We start from the raw sequence: 24847 nt of genomic DNA, 5'->3' as shown, positions 1-24847 counted from the left end.
ACTTATGGCCTTAGTCACTTCAGCCAATAGTAATCTCGTAAAGGCAAATGCTAATTCTTTACGAAGTTTTGGCACAAGTCTTAATACTTATCTATATTTGTTAAATCTCAGATATATTGTCATTTACTCGGATTACATTAATTGGATTTGAATAGATTTCCTGTGAGATGATCATGGATATGAATATGGGAATAAAGAAAAAAATAATAGTCTGTCTACAGAGATGGGTGATTATTTCTTTTATTCACTCATGTAAGTTAAAATTCAATTTTTTACGGAAGTGATAGAAGCTATGTAATAAAGATTCTTCTACGTGATTACTATTTGAACAAGATATACTTGTGTAACAGAAAAATAAGATCATATCTGGTGCAGGTAAAAATCAGTGATAATAATGAAACAAGAAAGATTGACAAGAAAAAAAGGTTCTTTATATATATTCTGAGAATGAAAATTTTCTGTTTTTGCGAATATTCATTATAAAATATTTACTTCTTCATTCCTAGAACTTTTGTTTCCTGAGAATACGAAGAAAAATATATGATGCACCAGAATATTGACGAATGTCTGCTAATATGAACAGAATGGCACCAGTGTGGTATTTCAAAATATGTAATTATTACTACTTGGAAATTGAGTAGACATTATTCTGCTTTTAAGAGTTTTTTTTTTTAAAAACAAGAATAGAAAAACATAATGATTGCAATTAATTTAGGCGTCAAAGCAATGAGCAATGAAATCTAGAATTATTTGTGTTAGTAAAAAACGAAAATATATTTCTGATCATAAAAACACTGTTTATTCATACAACACACACACACACACACACGCACACACACACACACACGCACACACACACACACACACACACACACACACACATTATATATATATATATATACATATATATATATATATATATATATATATATATATATATATATATAGATATATATATATATATATATATATATATATATATATATATATATATATATATATCTATTTATTTATTTATTTACTTATCACACGAGTACGTAGTCCGCCTTAGGACAAACAGATTCAATTCTGATGTAATCTATGTATGTGTGTATGTCATTATTCAGTTTATTTCAAGAATTCTTGTCAATAGACACAGAACCGGTTTCTAACCTAGAACCAAGATTCCTTCATTGGGATTTCAACATCAACAACAGGGTATGTATGTATGTGCAGATTTGTATGTTTTATGTATGTATTCTCGTGCATATAGTTACATATCTAGACAAGCTCATATGTATTTAAATGATAAACTTCTGGAAATTTTTACAGATTTTTACAGTTTCAGTGATGGATTGGATCTGTAGTCTTCGAATTAGCTTTCTCCTTTCTGAGAAGCCTAATTTCTCAAGATTGGTATTTATGCAGTGTGTTACATATCCCATGGCTCCAATAATTACAGGTATAAACCTGAACTTGTAATCTGGATAGAGCAACTGCAGATTTCTCAATAGTTCAGTATAGGATGTTCTTTTCACTGATCTTCAGCTTTATGTCAACATCTGCTGGGCAGCTAATTTCCACAACTGTGCACAGTTTCTCTTCACTATCCCAAATCATTATATCAAGTCTGTTGTGTTTACATTTTATTGAGGTCTTCACTAGTACATTCCTCCAATATTCCTTTTCATTATGAGTGGCTATGGCTTCTACCACATTGTGGATTTTTATTTCTTTGTCCTCGGGATTATCCTTCCGATGGATTTCATTATAGAGTGTCCGAGCTACAACGTCACGTCTCATCGGTAGATAATACTGTGGTGATATTTTCGGACAACTGCTTATGATGTGGGTGATATCTTCAGTGTGGACTCCACAAAGTCTGCATCGGTTGTCACATTTTACGGCTTTTCCCGCATCTCTATCTCTTTTATGCACCAGGTACTTCGTTTATATTTCCTGTTCTTAGATTGCAAACGTTCCTGTTCTTAGATTGCAAACGTATACCCTTCAAAGAGGGAGGTAGTAGTCCGGCTATTCGTCCATGATTAACTGCTTTGATGATCGATTTTGTTATCATCACGGAGCTTTCTACTAACATATCCATGCATAGTCTTCTGCTCATATAGGCCCGTCCTTTCACCTGATGATATGTTGCGGTAGAATCGTGCGACTTCTTTGGGCATGTATTCTAGGTTATCAGACAAAGAGTGTTGCTCAAGGAGCTGCCTTCCAAGTGTTATGATGTTATCAGTCTCATGTATGCAAACGTGGTCAAGGGATGCACTTCGACGCTTGGTGGTTAAAAGATGTTGCCGAAGGAATATGATACGACATTCAAAGGCATTTTGGATCGATGTTAAGCCTCTGCCGCCTTTTTTACGTTTTAGGTAGATGTGGTCTACATCACTGTTTATGTGGAAATTATGTGTGCTTGTTAATATTTTCGGGTTTTCGCATCAATGGCTCCGATCTCATCAAGCGTCCAATCAAGCAGTCCAAAAGTTGGTTTACGTACTGGAACTGTAAACACATTGTGGGCCACTGTTTTATTGAATGCAGAGAGTTCTGAGGTACAGATTTTCTTTATTCTGTAATATTCTTCTGTGGTACGTGTTTTGTTACAGGTGCCATTGTAAGATATATTTTCATCCACCCCTAGATACCTGTAACATTCCTCGTCAGATACAGGGGAAACAGTCAAATGACTGAACTGTTTTGAATTCGGACGTGGTGTTTCCAAGTTCCAAAGTTGGTAAGCTTGATTGCTTGTTGTCTCACGTTGTTGCGTTTGTTAAATTTGTTGCTGTGTTTTAAAAACACCTTGTTGTCGTCGTCCTGTTCGAGGGCCTGTCCTCACCGCTCACCACCGTCAGACACGGCTACAGTGGGCTACACAGCACCGACATTGGCGGCATCAACAATGGAGGTCGATAGTCTTCTCTGCCGAGAGCCGGTACTCCGTTTCCGCCTTGGTTGGCAAAGTGAAGATGTGGCGTAGAAGGGGTGAACGCTAGAGAGACGCATGTGTCATGGAGAAAGACGCGTGGGGTGGCCAGAGCATCATGGTTTGGGGTCCTACAGGCCTGAAAGAAGGAATTTAGGCCCCATATGTTACAAAAGATTGGTGTAGGCAGAGGGAATGGCATCACTGCGCAGCGTTACGTTGACCAGATCCTAAGACCTTACATTGTGCCCTTTTTCGCGCGTCACCATAGCTACATGTACCAGCAGGACAATACTCCCTCCCACACGGCCAGAGTCACATGAACTTCCTGCGTCAGCACAACATCAGAACCATGCAGTGGCTCGCTCTCAGCATTTGCACCCAATTGAACACCTGTGGGATGAAATCCAGAGCCGACTGAACCAGGTGGTCCCAAGGCTGACAACTCGTGTGGAGCTGGATGTAGCTTTCCTAAGGGTGTGGGCACAGGCGTGAATGAGTTTTCTGAATCGCCTCATGCACTCCATGTACCGATGGTGTATGGCCGTTTTGAACACCTAAGGAGGGCATACACGGTATTGAACATGTCACGCCGTACAATCTCGATGTGCTGGATCCGCCCACTACCAGAACACATGACGACCCATAAACTGTGGTCAATGTGCATCCAAAAAATTGACTTTATCAGATTTATCCAAATTTATCTCTGACATCACGAAATTAAAACATATTTCACAGTCACACACGTCTTGTGTTTCTTTTGCGGTTCAGTGTATACATGCATTACCTATATAATGAAAATGGCTTAATACACACATACAGAGTAACTTCTATGATTCTGCGACTTTTCTGTTCATTGGCGGGTGTAGTAAGGGAAACGTTGCTGTGAAGCATTGTTATAACTATCATGGGGCTGACTATAAAGTGGTTAGAGTGTGTAAAAGGAAAAAGTGAATAATGCATACTTATAGGAAAAGTAAAACGTCCTGTCTCAGCCAGCAGTAGTAAAAATAACTGCTATGAGCTTAGTTGTTCGATATATGACATTTTATATCACTTTTTTAAAAACAGTTTTCAAGGTTATTCATTTCTATTTATATATTTATGTTGAAATTACCCCAGTAGCATCCCTGTATTATGGAACATGATAATATTTATCCGTATTGGTAACCTATCACTGTCTCTACAAATCAGATGATATTCACATTTTGTAAATGTTACTATGTTTATAATTCACTTGATAGGGTGGATGTAAATCCTCAGACTTACAGTACATTTACACAAAATTGTCATTTATAGTTTCCACGTCGATTTATGTTAAAATTCCACAGTATTTTTCATATTGTAATATGTTCGATACTGAGCTTACAAGAATGAGCTGTATATGTAGCTCAAAGGGCCAGTGAGGTTACATTCTGTGTCACGCTGAATCTCCTTAAGAGCTATGTTAAGAGCACACGTGTCTTTGGAGTGCCCAGCCGCTTGCACGTTAATTTCATGAGCAAGCGGTTCCGTTGATCGGATCAAGTGGAACGCTCATCGTCGCAACCGACGGAGTACAATCATTTTTGATAGATGCTGGGGAACTGAGATTTTTATAGAAGTATCTGGATTCAGGTGGTCAAGGGGATGAGAAACAACTTTGATACCTTAATGAAACTAAGTATATATAACGCATAAATGTCGAGTGTCTTGTAATAATTATGGGTGTTCCTTTCAAAATATCGAGTGGTATGACTTGTTTGGTCAGTGAATGTTGTTAGTTTTGTCACATCATTCAGGTTGAATTTATTCTTATTAGTGAAGTGCATTTTTGTTTCCGGAACGATCAGCCATGCACAAGCTTGTTTTTTTACAGTTGTTCACTACGGTTGACTTACTTATAAATCAATGAATCCACTTTATCAGTTGCTTTAGATTTATACTTCAGCTGTTCGAATTCTAATCCATTTCCTTCTGAGGATTTTTGTTGCCGTGAATATAATCGACTGCTTCCATATTTGCGATCGTAATCAATAAGAGCACGTAACAGGACTTGTGACTTGGATAGGTAGCGATCAAAATGATTTAACTACTTTGTTAAACTGTTACTTGTTGTTCAATAGCCCTCTACGATCTTTTATCTTGGAGTGTACCATCGCTATATGTCACACTCGTGATAATTTTCGTACAAGGTAATTTTCTTATTGTATTACTATCTACTTAATCCATTTCTATATGCTCCAGTCCTATACCACAGTCATATATTATGACTGGCTTTGAAAATGTCTTAAAGCTACTGATGATTCACTATTGATGTTAATTTTAAAAATATTTCCAACATCACTATATATTCAAAAAAATTATTTGCTTTATTTGTACAGCTGAGCACTATGGCGTGTACGAGGGAGTGCTGAAATGTCTCTGGCTTAGGGTTAAAGAGAATACAGGAGGATCAGTGAATCATGATTCTATTCAACATATTTCCTTTTCAGATATACACACTTATTGCTGCAGCCCGTCAGTTTTTTTAAGCCCTGTAAAAGAACTCGGAATGTTGGGCCCCCAACCAGGCCTTTCGTGATGCCCTTAACGCCAGGAACTATTTAGCCCTCCCCCTCGTATGTATGTATGTATGTATGTATGTATGTATGTATGCATGTATGTGTGTATATATGTATATACAGGGGTTTGACAAAATAATGGAAACACCTTAAAATTTCAAACAAATTTATTTTATATGGAGATAGGACCGCTTTGGCAGTAATTACAGCTTGAATTCTATGAGGTATGGACTTATACAAAGTTTGAATTGTTTCCAAAGGAATATTTGTCCATTCTTCAGCTAAAACCGTCTCCAGTTCTTGTAGTGATGATGGTGGAGGATATCGACTCCTTACTTGTTTTTCTAAAATGCACCATAAATGTTCAATAATATTGAGATCTGGGGACTGTGGTGGCCAGATAAGATGTTCAACTTCACTAGAATGTTCCTCGTGCCTTTGCCATTCAGTAACAACTTTAGCTGTGTGAATTGGTGGATTATCATCCTGAAAGATTGCGTTTCCCACCGGAAACAGTTCCGCAAACGTAAGATGAATTTTATGAGATAAAATGATTAAATAGTCTTGACTATTAATTCTGTCATGAAGGGAAACCATTGAGCCGGCAGTTTTCCAAGACATAGCCCCCCAGATTATTACAGATCCTCCATGTTTAAGAGTTGTAAGAAGGCAGTCTGGGTCAAAAGCTTCTTTTGGCTGTCCCCATATGTATACTCGACCGGCGGTCGGAAATAAGGTATAGGATGACTCGTACGGGAAAATAGCATTCTCCTATTGCTCTAGGGACCAATTCTGTAGGTTCTTACTCCACTCTAAACGCTCTGCAACGTTTGGTTTTGAAAGTAGTAGTTTTCTAATTGCAGCCCTCCAGTTATATCCGGCCTTGTGCAGCTCCTGGCGAACAGGTTTTGTGGAAACTGGGTTCTCGAGGTGGTCATTAAGATCTGCTGTAATTTTGGGAGCTGTACTTTTGTGATCCTTTCTAACAACTCGTGTAAGAGTCCGTTTCCACACGTTTCGTCCATTTTCATAATGTTAGTACCTGCCATTAAGAGCACCAACAATTTGACCTCTTTGAAAGTCCGATAGGTCTGTCATTGTAATGAATTTTAATTACCTTTTTCGGATGATATCTGAAAAGAAACAGCAATTTTAACAAAACATATTAAGCAACACTAATAATAAATCCCAAAATCAAAACAAACAATCTTATGCGGGTGTTATTGATATTTCAAAATTATGATGCTATGCTGCTAGGTGTTTCCATTGTTTTACCCAAGCCCTGTATATATATATATATATATATATATATATATATAAATATATATAAAATCATAATTGATTTTTGGTGTCGCATGGCCAAAGATTACCGTGAATTCTTTTAGAGACACTTTCAAATTTATCAGAATATCGGACTGAAGATTTGGAATAGAGAAATTTTCATTCTCTTAACCATGAAACGATCGTATCCGATTAACTAAAAACTTGTTTTGTTTATGCTTTTCCCTCCGGTTTTTTGTTCTATGTGTGCCATAAATATCGCCATCCGTTTAGAGAAAAATTTGTAGTTTAGAATCAGTAGTTCTTTGACTGATATTTCTAAATTTTCAGTATGTTGGAGAAGCAACTCAATGCTAATCCCTGTATATTTATGATGATAAATGGTTTTACCGATAAAGGTTTTTTCATACTGAACTACTTGGCAAAATTGCTAATTATTAATTCTATTATTAATTGACGATTCCCTGCCCTTATTCTTGTATATTTTATATATATATATATATATATATATATATATATATATATATATATATATATATACATATATATATATATATACATATATATATATATATATATATATATATATATAAGGAAAGAATAAGGAAGCGATAAATATATCTACCATGCATACATAAGTAGATATATTTATCTTCGCATATACATCAATGTCTAAACACATACACGTACAGATATACGCAAACATACAGACACACACACACACATATAATCATACTCATACGCTGCCATCGATATCGATATCAGTTCTTATGTATAATCTCAAGTCATAGTATCAAAACTGGACAACATAAATCCGAGGGATTTCGGTTTCATTGATTGTACCATCATCATTCTCGAATTTCATTTTTATATTTACAATGAATTCATGACGTGATTCTAATTATTAATAAATTTATTTCCTCGTGATTCACCACGGTCTTAAGTGATAGCTTGATACACAAATTCTTTACTAATTAATTAATTTATTAATTATGAATCATATAGTTGACAGGAAGAAGAAAATCTCCATTCTTAATAGTTAATTACACTACTTAATGGAGTTGCCTGCCTACACATTTTACATAAAGAGATTATCTACTTAACCTTTGTATGCTGTTTCTGCAGGATAATAACATCGTTTACTTGAATAAATACTTAATAGATTAATAATTAGTTAAAAGTGGTCATTATGTCACAAAAATAATTAATTTTTGATATTTAGGAGTGTATCTTATAAACGGAATTAAAAATGGAATAATTAGGTTTTGATTACATAAAATATTTGATAAAATGCATCATAGTATTTGTTCCGACTCATTGCACTTGAAATTCCAGCAAGTTTAACTTTATCTTCCGTTCTTTCGGCGGCCGATAAAATACAACCAACCCAAGTCGGTGGACTGGTGAGACTGTAAGACCGTCTGACTGGGGGCCTTGCGGTATTTGTTTTGGCTCTTTTGCGTTCTGAGCACAAATTCTGCTATGGCCTACTTGGTTAGTAGACTTAACAAGACGCCAGGTTTCACACCATCACCCAGCACTTTGGGTGACTTTAAGGGAATTTCGTCTTTTGCAAGCGCTGGGGACAGATATCCAGTTTCAGGATATCTTTCTCCTTCTCTCTCATAGCCATTCTCAGAGGCTCCGTCACGAACACTTCTTCCCTCCTGACCAAAATGATAAAGAAAAGTGTCGAAGTATATCTGAGAATTTCTGAAAGAACTTAATTAGCATTCACTTGTGATAGTCTGAAAAATGGCCCTCACTAGATATGTTGATCTTAATGCAAAGCCCACTGATTTACACAAAATTACTAGTTCCCTGCAATTTTATATGAGATCTTGTTAAACTAATAATTAATTCTGTTTCTACGTCAGAATTGCGAATCACTTTTGCAGATGATTACTCTTTATGTTGATGTCTTACTTCATGAAGGGTCTCACCAGAATATTGGATTCGATAGCTAACAAAAAAGAGAATTACACAGCATTTGTGATTTGCATGAAACCTCAACCTTCATTACAACTTTTGATGGATTTTAGATCCAGTATTTAACATACCCCGAAGTTTCACAATTACAATATAAACGTTATTGCTGATTTTTATGAGTGTATATGATTACTGCTTATGCTATGGCATCTGAAAATCTGAAACAATAAGAAATACTCCATAACATCATAAGTTGGTTTAAAGTTTTGCTTAGTAAAGTGGCTACAACGTTGCGGTCTTTTGAGTCTCCTGTCACAACCATACAATACTCTCTCCGAGTTGGTCAAGTGTGTTGAAACTCAGATAAGAAAATAAAACCAATGCAGGTTTATATTGACCGGCGCATGCGATGTTGAGGGTGGTAGATGTATCGTCAGATATTAGCATCTGATGTTTGATAGGTACTGCTTTGTCTAATGTAGACAAAATTTGCATTCTTGAAATACTAGAGATACAAAATTTAAGCTGACTGGCGAGTGGCTAGGCATCTGACGTCATGAATTGCATCAGGTATCGCGACAGATGATCATGATTCTCATTCTGTTCAGCAGAATTTCACTTTGGTAATATATAGGCGTGCTGGCAGAATTGTTAACACGCTGGGCAAAATGTTCAGCGCCATTTCGTTCGCTTTACGCTCTGAGTTCAGATTCTGCTGAGGTCAACTTTGTCTTTCATCCTTTTGGGGTCAATGAAATAAGTACCAGTTGAGGTCGATGTAATCTGCTTACTCACTCCTCGAAATTGCTGGCGTTATACGAAAATTTGAAACCAATATGTAGAAACCTAGCGGTGAGAATGAGCGAATGCATCTTTAGGATAACTGGATATCAATGAGAAAACGGGCTGGTCTGTTCTGCAGGACTCTCGGGCAAGAAACTGCAAGGGATAACTTCCAGATACCTTAGCTTGTCAATGCAACTGAATGATACTACAGATGTGAAAGAGCAGTCAGACGAGACTGTCCCAGATGAGTACAGAGAGATGAAAATGTTCTGCCCAAACTATTTCAATCTTTGGACATTACTAACTCGTTGCGTCAAATAATTTAGAAAGTTATCGCTGCCACATGTATGACAGATCTAGCAATCGGTCGAACCCATCGTGAAAATCAGCCGCTACTACAGATATTAACCCGCTTCTGCCTTCTTTCTAGGGAAGTATAATCTTGCTACTCCTGCCCTTGGATGGAGTCTGCCATTTATATTGAATTCCTTCCTAGTTCTCCTGTCTAGCTTTACTAATTGAGTTTTTGTCCAATCTACAAAAGCTGTTGAGTATCCAAACAATGATACTGCCGAAGTATTTATAGCCTTCACTAACTTCGAACCATTTATCTTTGACTTGGTTAATTTCCTCACCCTATTGATGTATTCCTCAATTTTCGTTTCCATTTCTATAGTTAGTACTCTGTCAGATTCTAATACTGCTAGATACTTATAACTCTCTCCTTTCAAAGATCTTAATGTCTGGCCATCTGGTAATTGGATGCTTTCACTGTTGACTACCTGTCCCATTCTCATGACTAATATTGCACACTTATATATGCCAAATTCCATGCCTATGTATTTGCTGATGAGTCTTATAGACTGTATTAAGGAATCTATCTCTTTTTCATTCTTACTAAAAAGATTCAGGTCATCCATGTAGAGCAAATGGTCTATTTTTCTCTTACTATTTCTGAACTGATACTCTACCTTTGCCTTCCTTAATACTAAACTGAGAGGGATCAAGCATAAGACAAATATTAAAGAGGAAAATTCCTCTCTTGATTATTATTATTGTTATTATTATTATTATTATTATTATTATTATTATTATTATTATTATTATTATTATTATTATTATTATTATTATTATTATTATTATTATTATCATTTTTATTATTATTATTATTATTATTGTTCAGTAGTTTTATTTTTATAACGTGCTTTCACTTCACTACCGAGCGCATCTCTGTGTGCCTTGGGTATGTGCTGTGGTTTGCTATGATGCTCTTATGGTTACTGTATTGAAAGCGTTTTGTGTAGGATGTGTGCAGTGCCCAGTAGTTCAATTTTCTGTATGTTATATATATTTGTAAGTCCTAGTGTTTTTGTTATGTATTTGTCTGAATATTTTTTATTATACCTAAGGCACCTACTATGATAGGAATTGTTTATTTTTAGATTCCACATTCGAGTTACCTCTATTTCCAGGTCTTTGTATTTTGTTATTATTATTATTATTATTATTATTATTATTATTATTATTATTATTAGTAGTAGTAGTAGTAGTAATAGTAGTAGTAGTAGTAACATTTAACCCAGTAGAATTTATGTCATGTTTGGATACTCGGGGACTAAACTGTTAACCCACACCAAACCTGTATGATGGGGAGGGTTGTTTATGTTGGACACCCTAAATAACGAAAACCAAAATTTCTCGAACGGCGGATACACTCAGTCAATGGCCATCCAAAAGTGTGAGCGTATGTGTGTTGTGTCGTACGCGCACGAGCGTGTATTTATGCATTATTGAGGATAGAACGTTAACGATAAAAACTCTTAGAGCTGCAATCATGTCTAGACTAATGGAAATTGCAACTATTGACATACAAATATTTTGATTTTCTCATTAATCGATACTAAGTGATAACCGACTCTGTCAACTACAGTGGCATAGATTAAAGATTTCAATTAGTTGAACACTGTAAGGTCTGCAGAATTCGCTATAGTCTCCCATTATCAGATAGAATGCAGTTGACCATTTCTCTAAATATAGAATCATACTGCATCATTCGTTGCACGGGTAAACAAAACGCGCTTTCTTCAGTAGACAACTTGACTGAACTGAGAGAAGACAGATTTTATCCTCCTCCTCCTCCTCCTCCTCCTCCTCCTCATCATCATCATCATCATCATCATCATCATCATTATCATTATCATTACTATTACTATTATTATTATTATTATTATTATTATTATTATTATTATTATTATTATTATTATTGTTATCATTCCTTCGTAACACAGTGTAGGTAGAAATGCACCGGAGTCTTTAGTCATCTGTCAAGTCACAACAAGGACCTCAGACAGATAATACTTTCCTTAAGATGTGCGCTGTCCTCAATAAGGCTGATTTTTGCAAGACATTAATCTTGCATGTGATTTCCAGTTGGCTTAAGAAGTTTTGAAGTTTCAATGGGATTGATCCCGACGCTCCGATCACCACTGGTATTAAGTTTACATTACCCTCTTGCATTCTATACAGTCATGCCATTGCTACTTTCAGCTCGGAGTACTTGGTGAATTTTTCAACCTCTTTACTCACAACATTTATGTCATTTGGTATGGCTGCATCAATGACCTGACAGTATTTGTCTCTCTTATTCAATATGACAATATCCAGCTGACGGTGTTCGATTACACGATCCGTCTGAAAATCATAGTCCCAGAGTATCGTTACTTTTCCATCCTCCTGCATAACTTTACTTGGTACATGCTCGTACCAGTTCTCTGTTACTTCATATTGGTATTTACAGCATAAGAGCCAATGAAGATTCATACACATTTTATCGTAGCGGCGTTTGTGTTCTTTTTGCTACTAGCTATTAAAATATTAAATGATATTTCAACTTTTACTCTTTACAGTTCAGACTCGGAAATTTAAAGACTCTGAACTGAAATAGGTGAGATCATTGCATTGGCAGAAATGTAATGCACTGGGATACAGGAATATCGGACTTCCATGAAGACGTCACCATTCATCATAGAAATATGGGAAATACTGTATTAAAATATTAGTTTCAAAGTTTGGCGCAAAGTCCAACATTTCTGTGATGGGATATATCGCTATCACTGACCCCAGTGTTCAACTTGTATTTGTTTAATCGAGCCTGGAAGGATGAAAGGTAAAGTAGACCTCGGCGGAATTTGAACTCAGAACGTAACGACGGACAAAATGCCGCTAAGCATTTTTCCGGCGTGCTATCGATTATGCCAGCTTGCTCCTTTACTGTATTAAAATTGTTGCTTCTAACAAATTACCAGGCAGTTTTTGTGGCACAAAATCTGACACAAAAGAAAGAAAAAACAAAACAAAACAGAGATGGTCAAAAGAAGAAGCAAATGCAAAATGGCGATGTGTGAAGCTGGATCTAGGCCTTCCAGACTTATATCCCTTCGAGTGGTCTGATAGGTTAAATTCACTCCGTGAGTCAGACTGCAGTAAAAACTGTTTTCCATATATGTGAGTGAAGTAGAGTTAGAGCTGCAGTGAAAGCGAGGGAAAACTGGAGTTAACAAAGGGGTGAGAAATGGAAGGGCTAATTATGGTAAACAGAGAGAAAATTGGTGAAAGAAGAAGAGAAAAGGAGGGTCTGAAGATAGCTGGAAGAGAGAAATGTATATATACATCGAAGAGTTTGGAAGGAAGGAGAAAATGTCAAAAGGAATGAATATATCAAGAGACAGAAGTATTCCAAATGAGCATTTTTCCCACCGCATATCTCTCTCTCTTTCACTTCACCTCCCTATATTTCCCCTATCACTATTCCTTCTTTTATCATCTTGCCCTCACCCTTTTAAAATATTTTTCACACAACAAATACATAAACAAAAACATACCCAGATATACAACACTTCTTCAAACCGGTTTACAATACCTTCTCCCTTTCAACTTTCATCCCCCTCTTCTCTCGACGCCTTTCCTTATCTCTTAACTCTGCTCCACATACAAAGAAGTACAAAGAAGTACATAGCTTCCTCTCCAGTTTTGATCACAGGGTGTGAATTTGATTAACTAGGGTAGAACAGGACTCAGTTTTATATGTTTTCCTATTTAATTTTCGGTTACTTTTTCATTTCTTTTTGCTCCGGTTTTTAACATAAGCAAAACGCTCTGACATATTGACCCGGTGTTTTCTTTCAAACCTTAAATACAAAAGAGCCGAAGCCACACATTTCTGCCCGCCCATCTCTGATGAGTGCTTAGGTATTCCGTCTTTCTGTGGAAGATTTATGTACGAAACTATCAATAACTTTTGACTGTATATAAATCTATAATACTGCGCGCATACATACATATATATATGTGTGTGTGTGTGTGTATGTATGTATGTATGTATGTATGTATGTATGTATGAATGTATATATATATATATATATATATATATATATATATATATATATATATATATGTGTGTGTGTGTGTGTGTGTGTGTAAGCGTGTGTATCCATATATGTATATGTGTTGTGTGTGTACTCTAACAGATGACTGTGCTTGTAAATAATATGAAAATTACATCTATAAATGATAGGCAGTGACCCCCTGCTGCTAAACTTTATTTATCTACACTGACTTCCATATACGTACACCTACATATATTGTTATAAATATTAACTAGCTAACCGATATCTCAGATTTCTTACCGGAGATGGATTGGACCTACACGATAATATGGAAGAATAGTTTCAATGCTAAGGATTATTGTTTGCATTCAGTGATGCGAGACGAGGAAATGCAAACATCCAGTTGACAATGCAGTTCTATAATGCTATTATTTGGCAAACAGAATGTCATTTTCCTTGGCATTTCGATATGAATAGCTTGATATATAATGTTATTTTTCTTTACTTCACCGTTGAAATTGTCTTGCCACTTCTCTGTAAGATATGCTGACTTCTATCATTGACCATTTATGTCGAAATGGTCAATACATCACTATTTGACATGTTATAATTTTCCGGAAATCCTATTTTTATCAATCCTGAATGAGGATATGGGATTGAAAAGAAAATGGTTTGAAATCTCGCTTAACCTACAGCAATATATAATAATTTGTTTCTGTGATATCAGCCTGGGGATTTTGCATTTGTTTTTGTTTCTCTGAAGCAAGAGATATCTGTTTAATCCAGTAGTTATATTCAGCTTCCCGAATGTTTTTCGGATTACTCTTTGAATATTTACTTATTATTTAGCTCCGGATTTTTTTGTACACTGTTACTTGTCTTTTACATTATTTTAGCTACACAATTTTAGTATTTGTGAAATGTTTATTTCTTTTCCAATTAAACTTTCCAAATTTATAGATATGATCCATTTTATAATTTTGCGGATAGCGGATTAAACTAGTTGATACTAAGTGTTCTTTATTGGATTGCTGTTCGCAATTTGGGAAGAAACAAATTTCTCTTTAAAATGGCACACTGATACAGCATTGTCTCATATGATTAGCTATATTACTTATACTTTTCTAATTAAATCCAAATACATTGGAAAGTGAATAATTATATACATGATCTTCAGTTACGAGTTTCTATATGACTATTGATATTCATGGATCCACAGACCGAATTTTATCACAAAGAAATAAAAAAAATGTTTTGACATGCTTGCAAAGAAATACTATTACGTGAATTTATGTGTTTGAATATACGGGTGCATATTGCATATATGTATACTTATTGTATGTTTCTATATGTATGTGAGGAGGATAGTCGATCATATCGACCCCAGTGCTCCACTGCTACTTATTTCATCAATTACGAAAGGATGAATGGCAAAGTCAACCTCGGGGGAATGTTAAATTAAAACATAAAGATGGACGAAATGTCCATAAGCATTTTGTCCGGTGCGGTAACGATCCTGCCACCTCGCAGCGCGCAAAAACATTCTATCTAATATAGGTACAAGGCCCGAAATTTGGTGGAAAGGGTAGACGTCGATTACATCATACCCAGTGTACAACTGTTACTTAATTTATCTACACTCTGCTCTAAAAGGATGGAAAATAAAGTCGACTTCGGTAGGATTTGAACTCAGAACGTATGGAGTCAGAAGAAAGAAATGCTACTAAGCACTTTGTCGCATGCCGTTAACAACTCTTACATCGCTCTGTCTTAATAAACAAACAATACACTCACACACACATACATACATATACCTAAATATAGAAATATAAATCTGTATATGTATATGTGTGTGTGCTTGTGAGTATGTACGTGTATATATATATATATATATATATATATATATATATATATATATATGTGTGTCTGATTGGGAATATTGTGGAAAGCCACGAATGTCTTTATGATGAATTTCAATATAACAGTATTGGAACTAATCCAATGAATTGAATCACAGACTAACGCTTTTATGCCGTCTCAAGTGAAATCTTATGAGATCGAGTCAGAATAAAAGAAAGAATTTGTATTTAGATTGAAATAATTCAGAACAAAATGATTTTGTCGTTTCTAGGATTACTTATGCATTTTCAATTTCTGGATGACAAATAGCTATTGGTGTTGCAATATAAGATATGTATATTAAGGACTACATAATACACACAAAGAATAAGTTGCTCATACTGCAGATTAATTTGCACTGTTAAGAGCAAAAGTGTTACGTGATAATATATTTCTCAAGAAACATTTGTAGGTTATATAATGAATGGAATTTGGAGTTTGACCTAAAAGTGTGAAAGTTGATAAGGCAAATAATTAGCATGCAACGATGAAAAGATTTTTATTAGATGTACACGAACATTAATCAATTTCCTCAAAGGCTTAAGCTAATGACTACTGAAAGAAAATAATATAATTACTATAATCAGTCTTCACATCGTCTCCGTCTCAAATTTAATGACGCAGTTTTGAAGAAACGCATGGAAATTAAAAAGTATGGAACAGGAAGCCTTAGTACAATGATTTTTAGAGAAGATAAGATCAATGTAATGTTATTGAAAAAAAATAAATAAATAAAAGCTTTAAAATGAAGCAACTATTTTGAGAAATTTCACAAAAGTTCACTGTAATTTCTGTATTTAAACGAAACTAGTCGTAAGTAAACATGTATACATGCATTAACGTATAGGCATAAGTTTTTGCTTACAGATAGATCAATTCATATGAATTTGTGAATCCAAGAAGTGAAAAGAAGAATGAGATAGATTAAATAGCAAACATACGATGAGGACAAAGAAAAATAATAATAACAGAAATATGTAAAGTGAGAGCATAAAATGATTGATCCATTTTGTTTCTTCATTAACTAGAATATTTTTTCCATGATATTTGGTCGGAATTTGATGAATGAGACGCAAGAGCGACCAAATTGTTTGTAACAAGTTTTCACGAAACAATTATTTAATTTTCATAAACATGTCTCTATTTTACTTTGGAAATTAACGGTTGGAAAATTATGCATCAAATGTGTGCGTGTGTCACATGTCGCTATGAACATCTGTCTTCCAAATACACCTCTTTGCTTCATTGTTTTGGAATTTAATTTTATTTTGCTCAGATTTTAGACATATGATATACTTGTTCAGGCTATTAATACATACACAGATATACACATTTCTACATATTAATAGTCAAAGCCGAAGATGTCAAGTTTGGTTTATAAACATTTTCGTTAAGAATAAGACGGACAATATACATTCGAACATTATCTAAAGTATAATCTGTTGCAGAAAATTCACACGTAAGTTGTGCATGTCTCATTTCCGGTTCTTCCATTTCCTGCTACGGAAGTATATCCTACATGTTTAGATTTTACTGCCGGACAAAGCTTTCTAGGGACATAAGAGATGAAGGCTCTCCTGAACTGAGGCCCCGTTAAACAGTAAACAAAAAAATAGCATGCATAATGTGAGAAGCATAGTTCCTCAGTAAATCTTCGAATTGCTAAGAAGGTGAAATATCTGTTCCAAACCGGGTCGGATCGGATTTCTTGATCTGTCATGTTAAAATTTCCTAAATGAATGTTACTTTCAACAACAAACACAAGAGTTACTGGAAGAGTGGTGAAGATCAAGTAAAAAGAAATGGACAACAAAGTTATAGTTGAAGCAGCGTTGCTGTTTGATGTCGTTGTCTGGTAAGGGATTTGAATCGGATTAGACTTTGTAATCTTCCTAATTTCGCGAATTACTTGTATATTAAAAAGGAGCACGAAAATCGGCACAATACCAAATATAGTTAACTCACTTAACCAATTCCAAATAATTGTGAAACTGTAGTTTTCAATCTGACCTTCTCGATATGTGCAAATTTGAAATTTTTCATCGTAGTACCAAATGTATATCTGAATTGAAGCAAGTGACGTACACGTCACGATAAGTCCACAAACAACATATATAGCTCTGTTAACAGTACAATATTTTTCTTTTTGGAATGGCTTACATACGGCAATCCATCGTTCTACCGTAAAAGCAAGAACAATAAGTGGTGCCATATACTGAGGGATCATGTAGATGAAGTTGTACAATTCACATATTCCAGTGTAAGCAACAGTTGAAATACCCCACGCTATTTGTAGTTCATTTATAAAATGTAGCCACAGGAACATAAAGTCAGTTATTGATAAAGCAGCCAAATAGATTGCCGAAGAGTTATTGCGTCTGATACGTGGCTGCATCCACAGAAAGGCTGAAATTGGGTTTGTAAAAAGTCCAATGATATACCAAACTATTGTAACGTAGCGGTCGACATAGAGCGCTACGGGACAGAATTCTTTAAAAATACCAACAGGCCATGAATAGCGGTGGTAAACACTGTTATTTAAGTAGGAATACTCTGTCGTCTGGTTGTCTTCCATATTGCAGTTAACGTCTGGAAATAGAAAATGAAGTATGTTAATAACATTCGTTATGTATTCGGGATATACGAGCACGCACACACACACACGTACACATAAACCCACACACATCGCCCTCTAACATATATATATATAGACACACATATACATATGTATCTTTATGTATGTATGTATGTATGTATGTTTGGATCTATCTATCTATCTATCTATCTATCTATCTATCTATCTATCTATCTATCTATCTATTTATCTATCTATCTACACACACGCACACAAATATACCCACATACATACATTTATAAAAAATGTATTTGCAACAAGTCAAATTTAATAGAAGACTAACGATTACGCTTGTAAGAAGAAAAGACGTTTTGTTTACAATCAATCACACTACTCCACACGGTAAAGAGATCGTATATTCTTGTATAAAACAATTGTCTATTGAATGTTTCACTACGTTTATTAACAACGAATTCCTGTTTCCATATGTATAACGATTACCAGATAACGTTTATATTATGCGGCGAGCTGGCAGAATCGTTAGCACGCCGTGCGAAATGCTTCGCGGTATTTCCTCTGCCGTTACATTCTGAGTTCAAATTCCGCCGAGGTCGATCTTGCTTTTCATCCTTTCGGGGTCGATTAAATAAGTACCAGTTGCGCACTGAGGTCGATGTAATCGACTTAATCCCTTTCTCTGTCCTTGTTTGTCCCCTCTGTGAAAGGCGCATTTGCTCGATTTCCATCAGTGGTCCAGTAACTGATTTTAATATATATGTATGCATATGTTCTTTTCTAGCTTTTATTATTTAAGATATATCTGCAAGAAGCTTGCTTCTAACAATGTTACGAAGTTTCATCGCTGGAATGTAGGTAAAAAATTTTGATATAGTTTTTCATAAGGTCTTAATAATGTGTTAATCATTATTCCCTTACATTTTAATGCTGTGGTTAACCATTCAATATAACAGCACGGACTGTTGATGTCATCATTTTTTTTCCACCTGGGTTCTCTTCTGTATTCTTTAGGAATATTAGCTGTAGTCTATAAGAAAGTTTCAATTAATCAGAAATTACCGTATTTTCCGACATGACATATAAGGCGCTCTTTTTTCCCCTAAATCCCCACCAAAGTCCCCTTATATCTTATGTGCTGAAGATCAGGCCTTCGGTAGGCTTAGTATTATTGATGATGGGCAATACTGGTGAAGGTGGAAATCAGTGGTGGTATTTGGTAGTGTTAAGCTAAGATTTGTAACTTAGACAACCATAATAGCTTATCAAAGAGCGTCAGCTAACAATTTTCTTGTTATATATCACATTTAAACACAGACATTTTTATTCTGATGTTTAATCTTATATCTCACATTCTGTATTTGATATATACTTTACATGATTGATATATATATATATATATACTAATTCATATTTATAATGTATAATTTATAAATTTTAATTCTTAATATTACAAAGTATAATTTTTATTCTTAATTTTTAATTCTTAATTTTTAATCTTTAATGCTTAATTGTATTGCTTATTTTTAAACGCGACTAAGTGTGTCAAGACACTTACATTGCTAGAAATAAGAACTAAAATCCTCTAATGCTGTAGGAAAAGCACATAAATGTATACATGTATGCTCACAAGGGCTGTAATCACTCAAAACACCGAACTGCTTCTTATTGAAGATGTTGGTTGCCGAAATGGCAAAGATGTACGCACAAAAGGTCAGAGAGTGTTCAATACATTCGGATCCCCACCCCTTTGCAGCTGCACACAATTACTGTTACCAGAATCTTTAGAGCCGGAGGAAATATCTGGTTTTAATATATATGTATGCATATGTTCTTTTCTAGCTTTTATTATTTAAGATATATCTGCAAGAAGCTTGCTTCTAACAATGTTACGAAGTTTCATCGCTGGAATGTAGGTAAAAAATTTTGATATAGTTTTTTATAAGGTCTTAATAATGTGTTAATCATTATTCCCTTACATTTTAATGCTGTGGTTAACCATTCAATATAGCAGCACGGACTGTTGATGTCATCATTTTTTTTCCACCTGGGTTCTCTTCTGTATTCTTTAGGAATATTAGCTGTAGTCCATAAGAAAGTTTCAATTAATCAGAAATTACCGTATTTTCCGACATGACATATAAGGCGCACTTTTTTTCCCTAAATCCCCACCAAAGTCCCCTTGCATCTTATCCGATATACAAGTTAACCGTCGATATATATAGATATGGAATTTAGTATCAAATATATACCTTTTATTTCTTACGAAACAATACCAAATTACATGCATCAAGACAGAATATATAAATTAACGAACATCTAACAGTTGAGTGGGCTCAGAGAATTTTCATCAAAATAGGTGTCTCAACTCACCACTAAAGACACATAAACATAGACGACGATTTTAGATTTAAAAGCAAGGGAATATGTGGAAGCATAGCATTGAAAACCTTAATGTTCTTTAAATAAGAAACATAAAATATTTGAGCTGGATTCAGCCTATAAAGGAAACAGGATGACCGTACGTAATATTCTTAACTCTTTTCCAAGGATTTCATCTCATGTGTATGAACATTAAAAATAAAATATTTTTGTTCAAATGACGTATATGTGTTCAAATATTTGTTTTACATTAAATGAAATATAGTTATACAAAGAAAATACAAGGAATAAAAACTTACTGATACGAAGCTTAAAATTGTAAGAGCCTAGTTAGATCCCAAAATAGCCTCCTCCTTGGTGTCTCATAATACTGACTACTCTATTATTTTTGCCACCCCCTACGTATTTACAGATAACAACACATTATTTTGTTCGATTACGATATATTGTGTGATCTATTCCCATTTTTATTTTTGTCTCGTGAGGTAAATTATTACCATGTAACAAACAAACACTAAATAATCAATAATCTCAGTTCAACAGACATAAAATATTTACTCTTTTTCCTTTCGTGGTTGTTTACGTATCCACTTTACATTGGATATCAAAAATAAGTTATATTTTTTCCTGTCTTCCATGAACTCATTGATGTAACTGCTGTCTGTCGACTGAGTCGATAAAACAAAGAGAAAATATCCGATATACAAGTTAACCGTCGATATATATAGATATAGAATTTAGTATCAAATATATACCTTTTATTTCTTACGAAACAATACCAAATTACATGCATCAAGACAGAATATATAAAATGATAAAAAAATATACAAACTAATAAAGACAGAATGTACAGTAGATCAAATACACACCGAGTATAACCACTGTACTATAATATATATATTATGCATATGTGTATATACATATATTTATGTAAAGATATATATATATATATATATATATATATATATATATATATATATATATATATATATATATATATATATACATATCTTTACATAAATATATATTTACATACATGGGAGAATATACAAAAAATAACAACAGACGAGGACAGGTGGTGTAAATAACAAAAGTATATATTAGTATGACGCTCGGGAATACGGAAAGTCTTTGACGTTTCGAGCTACGCTCTTCAACAGAAAGAATACGGAGACAAGGAGAAAAACACGGAGAAAAAAAATTGAATAGTGTTCAGTCAACGGTCAATCGAGAACACACTAATCCGAAATAAATATGACCGTGAAAGTGGATTCTCAGGAAATATTTTCTCCCCATCTCTCTCTTTCTCTCACTCTCATTCTCACATACTCCACTCTTCAAGTAAAAAGAAACAAAATTATGAAATTAAGATTGAAACAGTTAAAGGAAGATTGAAAGAATTACGACAACACATTGTAGACAGTCAGAGACAGATAACTGATATAAAATCTCTACTGATCACAATATACATACAAATCCTGTAACATAGTTATGAAGTAATATTTTATCTGAATGTATTGTTCTATGAAGTAGATCTTCATTCTTATTCCTGATTTTTATTAATTCTTTTACCAGTTTTCGTTTTCGTTGCTGTTGATTTGTTGACGATTTTCTCTGAAATACTTTAGGCTCGTTTGATGCAGATATATCTTTGCTTCCAAGATTGCTTATCGATCTTTTTGTCTGTATCTCCCCTAATTTGCCTGTATGTCTGGCAGTTTTATACTCACACATATGCACACACTCAGACAGACGCTCGTACATACATATACATATATTGGATTTTCCTCTCTAAAATGTAGACACATATTGAATGGTCAAAGACTCAGCGTTTGTTAAAATAATACATTTCATTTTCAAAATTTGATAGAATTGAGAAACAGAATTTAATTATTTCATGAATATCTGTTTTCAAACTGGTGACCGTTCTGATCTAAGCACTGCTGAAGACGCGAAGCAATGGTGTCGCAAAAAAAGTCTTGTAGTGTGAAGTCCAGTGAACACGGGACCTCTTCAACTAATTCACCTGTTAGGCGAAATCTCACCAAGGTATGCCCTTACGTTACTAGGATACTATGGTGTGCCCCATCCTGCTGGAAATAAAATTGTACATCTTCAAAGTCGTCTTCAATGCTTATCATGATAGATTATCGCAGCAAGTTCAAGTGAATGGGACCTATCAGAGGTACCATCAAAACAAAATGCTTCACTTAATCCTTTTGAAGGTAAGCTTTTGATGATTACCATACTGCAATATGCAAACGTTCAGGTCGCTAGTAGGTACAATGCTGGTGTTTAATAGAGCTATTTTATTTTAATGTAGTCTCATCAATCCAAATAGTCTTTGATGGAAAATGTGTATCCTCTATATATCTTGCCAAACTCCATTCTTCGGTTTGGATCATCTTTATTGAGAGAATATGCTTGAAATGTAACGTGTACAAAGACAGTACTTTAAACTATGATGGGCACTTCAATTTGAAACTGTTATTTCACGTCTCCCGTAAAATATTTTTGTACTTTAGAAAATACATTTCTAGTAAGGTGAGTCCTGTTCGTGGATTTCTTTGTAACTGCCTCTTAAAGTTTTGTCCTTGCAGTTCGATTGCGTTTTCAATCTGCTAGCAGCAGTTCTATAAACATTTTTTATTGTTCAAAAGCTTAGTCGGGTACCCATCATTGTTTCTTCTATAATACATACATACATACATACATACATATATATATATATATATATATATATATATATATATATATATATATATATACACACACGCACACACATATATATATATATGTATGTATGTGTGTGTCTGTGTGTTCGTTTGCGCGCGTGTGTGTTAAAGCAATTGAAACAATTGTTGGATTTTTAAGGAGTGATTGTGCATAGTATTGATTATATATATATATGTAGTGAAGGCATGCAGGTTAGCGGTTGGGGTATTCGGCTCACGATCCAAGGTCAGGAGTTCAATTCTCGGTGACGCCTCGTGTCATTGAGCAAAACACTTTATTTCACGTTGATTCAGGTCACTCAGCTGGCAAAAATGAGTAGTACTTGTATTTTGAAGGGCCAGCTTTGTCAAACTCTGTGACTCGCTAAATCTCCTTGAGAACTACATTAACGGTATACGTATCTATGGATTGCTCAGGCACATCTACGTAAATTTCACGAGCCGGCTGATCCATTGATCAGATCAACTGGAACCCTTGTCATCGTAACCGATGGAGTGCCAGTTATATATATATATATATATATATATATATATATATATATATATATATATATATATATATATATATATATATATATATATAATACATCAACTAACAATACAATATTCTAAATGATTTACGTTGCTATATTTTGATTATAAAATAATATTTTCAAATAGTTACCGTTGAATATCGTCTCCTTATCAGAGATTAATGCCTAACTAAAAAATATTCAATCTAACACCAGTAACAACAAAATTTGTATTATCTAGCGTTAATCACCGCTTGTGGGAAGATCAATTTCAACATATTCAATTATTTTCTTGTGATGATAATTTCTAGTTAATTTTCAATAGAAACTTTTGAAAATGGTTCCTTATAGTTAAATTTTTTTAAATGTGAAAATATTCAAAACAGTGAGACACCCTGCTTCGTTTTATCATTGTTAGACTTTCTATCCTGATTCAGTAATATTATATGATAATGCTTCTTCATGTTCTTCATATGCGCCATATTCCTATATTACATGAAGCCAGAAGTGTTTATGTAATCTATTAATGAAATATTTTAATCAGTTAACTATTAGCATTTCGGAAGAGAAAAAAAAAGAATAGACAGCAAATTTTTGAAGCTGATCAACGAACAAACTGATGAAATGAAGAAGAAATAATATTGATCTTACTGTTTTTTATGATTGGAGAATGTATCAGTTGACCTTCGAGCTTAAAGGAAAACAGTTGATTTGTAAAGAATTTTCTATAGCACACAAACTCTCACAAGATATACAGATATACAATGCAAGTATTAATACATAGACAAAGAAATACGCAGTTATATTCATACTTATCCATATACATATAAAGATGCATGCATACATAGCCTATATGAACACACACACACAGACACCTAC

General features: G+C 34.4%; 1 protein-coding gene across 20 annotated transcripts in view; it reads right to left on the bottom strand.

Moving 5' to 3' along the window:
* Positions 1-16232: 16232 nt before the first annotated feature.
* LOC106876118 (uncharacterized) overlaps positions 16233-24847 on the bottom strand; it is a 165780-nt gene continuing 157165 nt past the window's right edge. For 14 of the 20 annotated variants that reach the window (XM_052973249.2, XM_089363702.1, XM_089363707.1 and 11 more), the window contains one exon: positions 16233-18338. In XM_052973249.2, coding sequence (XP_052829209.1) covers positions 17203-18338 — 1136 coding nt within the window. In that variant the 3' untranslated portion in view covers positions 16233-17202. Of the gene's footprint in view, positions 18339-19260; positions 19370-20318; positions 20416-24847 lie in introns of those variants that run through there. The other 6 variants (XM_089363699.1, XM_052973258.2, XM_089363706.1 and 3 more) reach the window with 2 other exon arrangements.

This window comes from Octopus bimaculoides, chromosome 15 (assembly GCF_046866305.1).
Source record: "Octopus bimaculoides isolate indiv1 chromosome 15, ASM4686630v1, whole genome shotgun sequence".
Lineage (NCBI taxonomy): Eukaryota > Metazoa > Mollusca > Cephalopoda > Octopoda > Octopodidae > Octopus > Octopus bimaculoides.
The sequence above is the reverse complement of the archived record's forward strand: the minus strand, read 5'-3'. Positions and strand labels throughout refer to the sequence as shown.